We start from the raw sequence: 11947 nt of genomic DNA, 5'->3' as shown, positions 1-11947 counted from the left end.
CGTAGGTCGCCCGTTTTCGCCCCACTGAAGGAATTCGGCCTGACTGGGGAGGGCGAGCAAGGTGTTCAAACTCTTTGAAAACTGTAACGTCAATCCGAAGGCCAGGCGAGCCCTACCAGGGAGCGCTTCAGTAAAATGGTACCCTAGCTGCTCCCTCACGTCTGGCCCACTCTGCCGCGCGAGCCGGGGGTTTCCTCGCGGGGTCCGCGCGGCGGGTCGCGAGCCGGGCGCGGGACGCCGGGGAAAGCCCTCCGGCGGCGGGCGCGGGGCAGGGTCGGGGCCGGGCGGCGGGCGGGCCGCGCCGAGGGCGGGGCCGGGCGCGCGGGGGCGGACCTCGGCGCGCTCCCGGCCGCTCGCTGGCGGTGGGGCCGCGGCGGCTCCTCTGCCGGGTCGCGCCGGAGGACGGGATTCGGGCGGCGGCCGGGGCTGGCCTGCGGACGGACGGGTGGGCCGAGGCAGGGCCCGCGCCCGCCGTCTCCTGCCTCCTGCCGGCGCCGGGCCCGCGCCATGGCCGCCTCGCCGGGCTCCGGCAGCGCCAACCCGCGGAAGTTCAGTGAGAAGATCGCGCTGCACACGCAGCGGCAGGCCGAGGAGACGCGGGCCTTCGAGCAGCTCATGACCGACCTCACCCTGTCGCGGGTGAGGGCCCGGGTCGCGCGGGCGGGGGCGGCCGCGGCACGGGGAGAGGTCGCGGGGCCGAGGCGCCGGCGGGGCCGGGCGCGGGGCCCGGGAGCTGGCCGGGAGGAGTCCGGGAGCGGGGCCGGCGCCCCCCCGCGCGGCCTCGGCGCGGGCCCGCCTTCCGACACCCGCTGACCGTCTGCGGTCGCCGCGGAGGTGGGAGGGTCGCGGGGGCCGGCTGTGCGGGGAGATGGGAAGGGGCCGAGCCCGGGAAGGCGGGCCGCCGGGTGAGGGAGGCCTAAGGGGGAGGGTGACCGGGAGCCCCGGGAGGAAATCACAAACAGCTTGGAGGCGGGAGGTGCGGCTTCTCGCTGCTCCGAACATCCACCGCCCGCGAGTCCTCCGGGACTGCCCGGCGGGGCGGGCCCGGGGCTCCCACCCGCTCCCTCGGGAGAGCTCCGCGCACCCGTGCATCCGGGGACGGTCCCGGCCTGCTTTGGGGTCCGTATGGGTATCAAGCGGTGACTCCTTATCGAGTATGGGGCTTCGCTTCTCTCTCTCAGTGGAGGTGCTGTATCCGTCAGGTTTACCGAGTTCGGCCCCGGTGTATCATACGAACTGGGAAGGTGCACAGCGTTGCGGGTGACCCGAGGAGGGTCCAGGGGAACCTAGTAAGGCGCGGGCCGCGCGACCAACACCCAGCGAGGTTAGGTAACTGTCGAGGGAGGCAGTGGAGGATGGAGAACCAGCAGGAGTGTCCGCGCAGGGCTGCGGGTAAGGAGGGTCAGCGTGAGCGGGGACAGGCCTTGAGGATCCTGAGTGCTGACCTTGAAGGACCATCAGGAGGATGGGGGAGGGTATGCAGGGGCGGGGCCGGGGTGCGGGGCAACCCGGAGGAGAGCTGAGTCGCAGACTGGTGGTCCCTGGCTCCCCGAGCTGCAGACGCGTCCGTTTCTGGCCAGCAGTGTTTGGGTATCTGTTGCCAGAATTGGGAGGGTTTTCGTAGAAATCAAAGTTAAGAGATTTTAAATGTAAAACCGACATTTCTTTACATTTAAAATTGGGAGACCTGATAACACTCCTGATTCCCATGTGACAGCCGCTGGCTGGAGCTGGGTGGTGGCTGCGCACGCCTTCTCTGGCTGGCCACAGTTCACACCACACCCTGTCATGATCCCCCCTCCTGATCCCCCACTGCTGAGCCTAGGTGTCACTTGCCATTTATCATATTTTTGATGTGGTTTTTTTTTTTTTTTTAGCGAAGTTAAGGAGAAACAGAAATATTTCTTATGCTTACTTTTCTGTCATCATGAGAAGAAATATATGCAGATAAAAAAGACAGGATTTCAACAATTTTTTTCCCCCTTGTGTCCTGGCTGGCTTCACTCATTTATGACCTGCCTGGCGTCCATTTGCGACCTTGGTTGTGTCCCGGGATGAGCATGTCAAGCCCATCCCATTGAGGAACATGACAGGGTGATGGTTGAGAATTAATGCTGGGGCCTGTGTTGTTTAAATACATAAATTTTATGTGTACAGATACATGCATTCTGTATGTATATCTAGAGTTGATCTGCTTGCTCACCTAATTCATGAATCCTGTTTAAAGTGTCTCAGACAAACGAGGCCGTGAGTAATGTACAGACTCTTTCAAAGGCAGTTAATTTTCACAAGTCCTGTGTTCACTGAAATGAGTCTGATTATGTTACTAAAAATGTTCAAACGTAAACTTGTATGTAAAATTCTTTGCTTTAACTGTGATATAACCATTAGCTAAAACGTAGGTACCAATAAATTCAAAGTTACAAATGCAGTGAGTTCAAATGGAATTAAGTTAATGTGATAAATGCTGTTTTGCTGAACTGAATTGAGGCTTTCAGTGTGAATCTCATGTTAAACCCTATAGTTCAGATTATCTGGAGTTTAGCAAGCTTGACCAACTGTGCCTTATATGATAATTCAATTCAGCCACCACTTTTCTCTGTTCTAAGTACTATAAAATTATGATGTCATTTTGTCCTTCACCTTGTACAGGACATTATTTACATGTTAATTCTGCCTATGTTCATTTCTGCTGTCTACCAATTGCAAGTAAAATCATGAATGCTACTTGGCTCCGCTGTGTTCATAAACACAAAGGCAAATGATAACTGTATTTGCCTAGTAATTTTTGCTTATTTACATTTTTAGGAATAACTTTCATAATGAAATGACAACGCTGAAGTACTTTTCATAGAGAATTCTTTGATTCCCTGAGCATATGTCCAAAACTCCAAGGGTCCAAAGATCTCAGATGGAAAAGAATCTATCCTGTTCAGTAGATTATCGATAACCTGATGGCACATATACTGATTTTCCATCACCAGCCCATGGCAGTCATGCTTATGGATGGAACAGACATTGCTAATCAACCTAGGTACTCTTTCCTTCCTGAATCTGTGCTGGGCTTTGAGTCTTTCTCCTTATAATCAGAGTTGGAGCTAAATCCTGTTTGTTTAGTTGGTGGGATAGATTAGATTATGGAGAATTTTCCACTCTAGCTTTAGGGGTTCAGTCTTATCAGGAAGCAATGGATAATTTTTGAGAAGAGAATGCTAGGAGGATCAGTTCAGTGATGATGGTAAAGAGGAGGAAGAAAACGGAGGCAGATAGGCCTGGAAAGAGGCCGTTCCTTTGTTCATTCATTAATTTGTCGGTACTTGAGTGCCCAGTGGGGAGATGTTGGGGTGGAGTGAAAGGTGGGGGGAGGTGAAGATGTGGTGCCTCACTTCAAAGATCTTATTAATTTGTTTAGCAAACACCTTTTGAGTCTCTAGAGTGTGTGTGTGTGTGTGTGTGGTCGGGGGAGGGGGCATAGGGTAGGATGGACCCTGGGGATACAGTAGTACAGTGCGTGCGTGTGAAGTCGCTCAGTCAGTCATGTCTGACTCTCTGCAACCCTGTGGACTGTAGCCCTCCAGGCTCCTCTGTCCGTGGAATTCTCCAGGCAAGAATACTGGAGTGGGTTGCCATTTCCTTCTCCAGACAATAGTACGGTAGTGTCTCTTAATAGATTGTAGGGATGCTAAGGAAGACAAAGATTAATGGAGAAGACATTCATTTGATAAGTAAGGGCACATTTTGATGAATATTACGAAAGGGGAACAGCTGGGAGGGTATGGTAGAGAGTCCTCACCTCTTCCAGTGTCATAAAGAATTAATGGGAGTGGGCAAGGGTACTTGCATGTTGAAGGAAGCAGAATGTTTTAGGCATAGGGACAGAGGTGCAGCAAAGGAATGAAGAGGGTGATTTGAGATGAAGCATTCTCGGGGATTTGGAACTTGATCCCAAGGACAATGGAAAGGCATTGAAGGGGTTGAACCAGGAGAGATTTACGTTTTAAAAGAATGACTGTAACTCCCGAATGTAGGATAGATCAGAGGAGGAGGTCACAGGGAAATGGTTTAGAGTCTAGGAGTTGTGATGGTGGCAGTGAAAAGGATGCAGAGAGGTGAACAGGTTGATACTTAGGAGGCAGAAAGGACCAGAATGGTGAATGGACCAGGGAGCCAAGGGGGAGGGAGGACTCAAGAATGATCTCCAGCTTTCAGAGCTGAGCCATTTCAGGGTGTCCTCTGTTGAGAGGGGCTTCCCTGGTGGCTAAGGTGGTAAAGAGTTTGCATGCAATGCAGGAGACCTGGGTTCGATCCCTGGGTCAGGAAGATCCCCCTGGAGAAGGGAATATCTACCCACTCCATTATCCTTGCCTGGAGAATTCCATGGACTGAGGAGCCTGGCAGGCTACAGTCTTTGAAGTCACAAAGAGTCGGACCAACTGAGCAACTAGCACTTTCACTTCACTTCTGTTAAGAGAGGGAGTGCTGGCAGGAGCAAGTTGGGAGCAGACTCGGTGTCAGGAGATGGCTGAGTTTGAGGTGCGCATGAGGCACTTAAGTAGAGATGGTTCAGCAGACGGTTGTCCATGCACTTCTGGAGCTCAAGAAGGAAGTCTTAACTGGGGGGGTCTCTTTGGTTGGTAGCAGCAGGAATAGATTCTGCTGCCTAGGAAGAATTTCTAGAACAGATCTTACAGATTGGTGGCCTGAATTGTAATTTGGCTGTGTGATTTTTTTTTTTTTCAATTTCTTTGGTGGGAGGCCCCAAATGTTTTGGTTTTTTTTAATTAGGGCCAACAGTGAATATTGAGATTTTTACATTAAAATCTGGACTCTGGCTTCTTTTGAAAAATGAGATTATCTAACAACACTTACTGTCCATTTCTGTATGACTGCTGAATGGCAGCTGCCCCCCTTAGACAAGGCATGGACATGTCCTTCATTCTGCCACAGACCTCCTCATTCCCTGTGGTTTCCTCACAAGTGATTCTAGCCTGCTTCGCTTATTTGCCTTCCATACTTGACACCCCTATGCTCTTGAGTTTGTAACCTCTGCTGCAGAATGAAACATGCAAAGGGCCTAGGAGATGTCCAAGGAGCTGCACCATTTAAAGGAGAGGTAAAGGAGGAAGGGAGGAGAAGGGGCGACAGAGGATGAGATGGTTGGATGGCATCATTGACTCAATGGACACGAGTGTGAGTAAACTCTGGGACATGGTGAAAGACAGGAAAGCCTGGCACGCTGTAGTCCATGGGGTCACAAAGTCGGACAAGACTGAACGACAGCCGAGAAGGATGAGCCCACAAAGATGACTGAAGAGTAGACAGAGAGGTAGGAAAAAAGCCAGGAGGATTACGGTTCAGAGAAGGGAAGGTGGACCAGCCGAGCCCGGTGCTGCTGGCTAGTCTGATGTGATAAAGACCCAGCCTCTGGTCTAGTCATTTGGAGGTTGTTGGTGACCTTGCTGAGAGCCACCACATCCACAGCATACTGGGTAGAAGGGAGCTTGCGAGGCATTGAGGGCTTGAATCAAGGAAGCAGGGAAAGGGTTGGGAACCTGTTTAAGAAGTCTGGCTTTGAAGGACAACTGGTAGTGTTGAGAAGCCACAGGATAAATGCCACATCAACCTGGAATGTTAATTTTGCTTGACTATTTGGGAGGAACTATCACTTTCTTGGGCTTCCCAAGTGGTGCATGGTAAAGAGTCTGCCTGCCAGTGCAGGAGATGCAAGTGATGTGGGCTTAGGCCCTGGCTCAGGAAGATCCCCTGGAGTAGGAAGTGGCAACCTGCTTTAGTATTCTTGCCTGGAAACTTCCATGGTCAGAGGAGACTGGTGGGCTGCAGTCCTTGGGGTCGCAGAAAGTCAGACATGACTGGGCATGCATGCACATCACTTTTGTATTAAAACAGGCAATAGATAGGGTATAGTGAGGCCTCTGGGAGAGGAACAGAGAGAGGGGAGGATAAAGATTAGATGTGGTTTGACTATGGAGTGTTATCGCTTTGCCAGGCATTGTGCTGATCACTTTCCATTCATTGTCTCATGTAGTTCTCACAGTAACCCTATGGACTGTGGGTCTACAGTGTTCCTCATTTTGTGGAAGCTTGCATGGCCAGTTCTAGGGTTTGATTATGGTTGTCACACTGAATATCTATATGCTCAACTGCTTTTCTCCCCCACTGAGATATCCAGGGGTACTAGCGGCATTTGCTGAAAACAGTTCTCCACTGAACTGCTGTGACACTGGTCAAAAGTCAATTGGCCATATATGTGTGGGTCTGTTTTTGGACTCTCTCCTGTTTCTGTTGATCTGTTCATCTTTCTTTTGAACAGTAGCACACTGTCTGGATTATGATAGCTTTATAATCACTCTCAAAATGAGGTAACTTAAGGCTTGTGTCTTTACTGTTCTTAAAAATTGCTTTGGCTACTCTAGCTCATTCACTTATCCATAAATTTTAGAATTGTCATGTCAGTTTCTGTGAAGAGGCCTGCTGGGATTTTTGAGGGGAATTGTGTTGACTCTTGATAAGACTTTTTCAAAAAGGAATTGGTGAGACTTAGATCTCATTTTTATAGACATTAGAGGAAATTCCACTAAAGTATGAGACAAAAAAAAAAAAAAAAGATAACCAACCTCAACTGTACAGCACAGGAACTCTGTTCAATATTCTGTAATATCCTAAATGGGAAGAGAATTTGAAAAAGAATATATATATATTTATAAATCAATCACATTGCTGTACATCTGAATCAAGCACAACATTGTAAATCAACTATAGTCCAATATAAAATAAAAATTTTTTAGACTTTTTAAAAAATTGAAAAAAAAAGTGTTATGCCTATAGGCTAAAAGTTGCTAACTCAAGGTACCAGGTGAGGTAAAAAAATGAATGGAGGGATCAGGAAGGAGGTGGTAAATGGTCACTGATCTCAGGCCATAGGGAGGATAACAGGGTACAGTGAGGACTTGGGGAAACCAGAGAACCCAAGCCCTGTCTAAACTTCATGCCACATCTCACAGCTCCATGCCTTGTTGCCATGCAAGAATATGGGTTCAGTGTTTGTCAGATCTTTCAATCAAGAGAAGATGGAAATCCAGATTTTTGTGCCTTCTTGCAATGTTTTAAAATTTAAAACAAGTGGGTCAGTACCATGTGGGTCGAACAGAATTCTGTAGGCTAACCATGGCCTATAGCCTGATGGTCCAAGACCTCTGTCTCAGGCCACTCATTCTTTGGTCCTCATTTTCCTTGTCAGTAAGCATGATGGTATTGGAGACCATCGCTGAGGTTCTTTCTAGCTCGCTCGTTCTCAATTTCAAAAGAGGAGGGCATCAGAATTACTCAGTAGTTTAGGAGATAGCTGAAGATATCAGCACTAATGGTGTTTTGAGCAGTTGTCCCAGACCCTTACACACCACTGTCACATCTGTTCTCTGACTTTAATCCTTCCATCATCTTTGTGAAGTAGGCAGTAAAGTGATTTGTGCAACCACATGGGAATGCCAGGTTACGAAGTCAGGTCTTCCCATTCCAAATCCAGCGCTCTTTTTTACTGTGGTACAACCAGCCCTCTCTGAAAACTCTAGAAATGGGCATTTTGGTAGAGCCAGCAGATACAGGAGATGTGGGGAGGGCCTCCAGTTCAGCTGAAGGCAGATCTCTAGCTAGATCCAGAACTCAGCTTGGTTGAAGTGTCAAAGCTTTGGGTAAGAGTTTAAACCTTTATGAGAACTCCCTGAAGGCAGAGACTTTGGCACATGTTCATCTTAGTAAGCTGGTGCCTGGCACTGTACCCAACACACAGTTTACCATTTTTATGTAAGTGAGTAAGTGGATGGGTTGATGGAAGAAGGAATCAAAAGCTTTAGATCAAGGGGGCTGAGAATTTTGTCTAGAGAATCTCAAGGACAGAGAGTCAAATGTTTCCGGTTGAGAATGTTAAAATCAAAAGCTGAGACTTTATACTGATAACTTAGCTGATAGATGGGAAAAGCTTACCATGGCCTCCCACTAGTATTTAACTCTCAGATCTGAGTTTTGATTAATAGATTATTACCGTTTCCCTGTGCCATGTTTATGAAAAATCAAGCACTGTGGGTATAAGGAAGCTAAAGCTGCCAAAGGGTTTTATATGATATGCCTTTATAACCTCCAGACAGATACAAGCCCTTATCTTTGGAGATACCTATTGAAATATGGAATGCTAGGCTGTCTGGCTTTCAGTGGAGTGTAATGGGTGAAGATGGAGATAAAGATGAATCAAGGTTGGATGTAAGCTGATCATTGTTGGAACTGGAAGATGAAGAGATGGGGTTTCATTATACTCATCTCTATTTTGTATGTATTTGAAAGTTTTCATAATAAATGTAAAAACAAAAAACCAGAGCACACCATAGGCTCAGCGGAGCTTTTGGTTGCTTTTCCCTGAGCTTGTGAATAGTGTGATCACTGAGGAAGAAATGGATCAAAGGAGAGGAACACGGCAGAAAGAAGAATGTGGGTTTTGAGTTTGCCATAGCTCAGGCCCCTCCACGGTGCGACCTTGGGCAGGTCTCTGACCTTCCCTAAGTCTGGGTTTCCAGGGCTGTAAAAGCAGGAGCACTTGGTCTCCCTTGGTGGTTGTTGAGAGGGTGAGGGATAAAGTGGGCATAGCATCTGAGGACAGCATCTGGCTCATCTTCGGGGCTCATAGCTGGCACTTTTTATGATTATTAGGCAAAGACAGAGTAACGAAAGGGCACAACTCTGCCTCAGGGTTCCCAGCTACCCCCTTCTTCCCTACATGAATTACAAGTGCCAAGGGTTATATAACCACAGAGGTAATTTATTGTTTTAGAAACAGAACTCTCAAAGATCAAACTGGACCACTCTGGGATTTACAAGGACCGTAACCAGTTTACTGCCTTTTGAAAAATGAAGCAAGAAAGAACTTACAGAAGAAAAGCATATTAAAACAGTGGGACACCATGTTATACCTGTTGAATTGGTCTCCTTCTTTCCCCTAATTAAGGATAATATCCCGTGTTAGTGAGTTTTTGGCCCAACAGTTTCCTCACATATACATTGGTATACCCTCTGGGAAAACATTTTGGCAGTGTGTATTGAGAGCCATCTAAAAGCCCAAACCCAAGACTTAGCAATCACTCTTTGAAATGTATTCTAAGTCAGTAATGCTGAAGAAGAAATGTTATGTAGCCATTTAAAATGCTTATATAATATCATAGAAAAAAGAGTTGTGATGTAAGCTTGCAGACTTGTGCCTATATTGTGATCACCACTGTGCAGTTGTTTTTTTTTTAAATTTTGGCTGTGCTGGGTCTTTGTTGGGGCATGCAGGCTTTTTCTAGTTATAGCGTGGGCTCAGTTGCCCTGCAGTATGTGGGATCTTAGTTTCCCAACCAGAGATCGAACCCACGTCCCCTGCACTGGAAGGAGGATCCTTAACCACTGGACCACCAGGGAAGTCCCAGTGCAGTTATTACACTTAAAAGTAAATGGAGACTGGAAAAGAGCATGGAGAAGGGAAGATAGTATGTTAGAATCATGGGCAGTGGCTTATTTTTTTTTTTAAGAAATTTCTTTTATTGCTGTTAAAGATTGTGCTTGCATGCGCCGCCTCCCCCCTCCGCCCCCTGCCCCCCACACACATATGCACTCAAAGACTGTGCAAGAAGGTCTTTGAGTCATGCCTGGGACATTTAGAACATGGATAAATTCTTTCCCTAAAATAGACGAATCAAAACCCAGAAAGCCCCGGAAACTGGAAGGTTTTAAGTAGAGAAGAAATTGAAACCAAGACTTTCACTCTTGAACCATGTCGCTGCATAACACTGTACTTCGATGCTTCTTTCAGCTCTTTGCTGTCGTGTCTCAACAGCTTTGAACTCTCTCTGTCCCCAGGTTCAGTTTCAGAAGCTTCAGCAGCTGCGCCTTACACAGTACCACGGAGGATCCTTGCCCAACGTGAGCCAGCTGCGGAGCAGTGCCCCCGAGTTCCAGGTACCCGAGATGCTTGCTTCCTTCACACCTCGTGAAATCTCAGCTCCCTGGCCAGGGATCGAACCCAGGCCCTCAGCAGTGAAAGCAGAGTCCTAACTACTGGGCCACCAGGGAATTCCCAATACTTACTATACTTTCTTTGAACTGAGTGGAGTGTAAAAGAGGCAAAAATTTTCCTTGAAAAGATTAGATATGAAAGGATAAAGTTCAGTAGTGTTCTGGGAAATCCGTTTCGCAAATGGTCTAATGTAGCAGTGGAAATACACTGTGAGCTACATACATCAGTTAAACATTCCTTCATTTAAACCGTGTTAAAGAGAAAGAAATCAGTGTAATTAATTTTAATATTGCTTAAATAATTTCAATAATTATTTGACCCAGTCTATCCAGAATAATATTATTTCAACATATAATCAGTATTAAAAAATTAATGAGATATTTCATCATCTTCTTTTTTTAAATGAAGTCTTTGAAATCTCATGTGTATTTTGCACTTAAAGCATATCTTAATTTGTACCAGTTATGTTTCACCACCTTTATGTGACTGGCTTCCACTGTATCAGACAGGACAAATCTATGGCACAGATAAGTGGTCAATATTTTGTTTAGAGGAGTAGCGTCACAGAGTGCTTTAATCACTCATGTTATTGAAAGCCTTATTCAAAACAATGTGGAATCAGTGATTTAGACAATGGTATATGATATTGTTGTTGAAATCTGAATTAGATTTAGGTATCGAGAAGGTAATGGCAACCCACGCCAGTACTCTTGCCTGGAGAATCCCATGGATGGAGGAGCCTGGTAGGCTACAGTCCATGGGGTCGCTAAGAGTTGGACATGACTGAGCGACTTCACTTTAACTTTTCACTTTCATGCATTGGAGAAGGAAATGGCAACCCACTCCAGTGTTCTTGCCTGGAGAATCCCAGGGACGGGGGAGCCTGGTGAGCTGCCGTCTATGGGGTCGCACAGAGTTGGACATGACTGAAGCGACTTAGCAGCAGCAGTCTCTGAAAAATTAGGAGCCTGACATTTTCGTTAACACAATTTAAGATTAAGTGTTAAATCTGAGATATAAACTTTAAAATGAAGTATAACTGTATTCATTTAGATGCCTCTCTATTTTAAAAGTACTGTCTTCTTTCTCTGTGGTGAAATCTGGTTCACTTGTTTGATGATGTCCCGTAAAGCAGAAGTAATATTATTTAAACGGAGGCTTCCGTTTGAGAGTGCTGATAGAAACTCTTAAGTATAAGGTGGAAAAAGTACTCTGTGAACCGGTTTGTGCCTTAGTACACTGGAATCTTGTCTTGAGTATAATGACTTTGGAATCTCACCATAATAAGGCCTGCGTTAGAAAGCCACTTCTAGCAGTCAAGCTATCTTACATCTTGGCCTATTGGGTCATTCAGTATCCAAATAAATTAGATCTCTACTTTATGCTGGAGTTCGTGCTTCAGAAAATAGGCCATCGCTAAGGGGTACTGGGTTTGAGATTCCAATTTTGTGGTACTCCTGTCAGCCTTGGAGGAATACAGAACGAACTGTAGTGTCCCTCCCCTGGTATATTGGATGAGATAAAGTGACAGGCCCTGGGCTCCCCAGGATTCTTTCTCTGAGTAATTTCTAAACTTTGAAGCAATTGCAAACTTATAGAAAAGTTGGGAGTACAGTAAAAATAGCTCTGTTTTCCCCCTTGAGAATAAGTTGCTGATCTCATGCCCTGTCAGCCCCAAATACTCGACCATGTATATTTCCCACCAGCAAGGCTATTGTTCTACATGAGCTGAATAGAGCCGTGAAATCAGGAAATTAACAGTGATGTGTTACTACCATTTGACAAGCTTGGGCACCTTCAGGGTGGTATGGCTGTGGACACATTATTGATATTTGATCCTGAGACCCCATTCAGGTTTCCCCTAGATGTCCCTTTACTGTCCTTGAC

The 11947-nt window shown here is 46.8% G+C and overlaps 1 protein-coding gene across 3 annotated transcripts in view; it reads left to right on the top strand.

Moving 5' to 3' along the window:
* Nucleotides 1–357: 357 nt before the first annotated feature.
* Nucleotides 358–11947, top strand: part of CRTC3 (CREB regulated transcription coactivator 3) — a 96066-nt gene continuing 84476 nt past the window's right edge. Inside the window, exons 1-2 of one of the 3 annotated variants that reach the window (XM_027522050.1) lie at nt 358–639; nt 9904–10002. In XM_027522050.1, coding sequence (XP_027377851.1) covers nt 508–639; nt 9904–10002 — 231 coding nt within the window. In that variant the 5' untranslated portion in view covers nt 358–507. The remainder of the gene's footprint in view (nt 640–9903; nt 10003–11947) is intronic. The other 2 variants (XM_027522049.1, XM_027522048.1) reach the window with 2 other exon arrangements.

Source organism: Bos indicus x Bos taurus, chromosome 21, assembly GCF_003369695.1.
Source record: "Bos indicus x Bos taurus breed Angus x Brahman F1 hybrid chromosome 21, Bos_hybrid_MaternalHap_v2.0, whole genome shotgun sequence".
Lineage (NCBI taxonomy): Eukaryota > Metazoa > Chordata > Mammalia > Artiodactyla > Bovidae > Bos > Bos indicus x Bos taurus.
The sequence above is the reverse complement of the archived record's forward strand: the minus strand, read 5'-3'. Positions and strand labels throughout refer to the sequence as shown.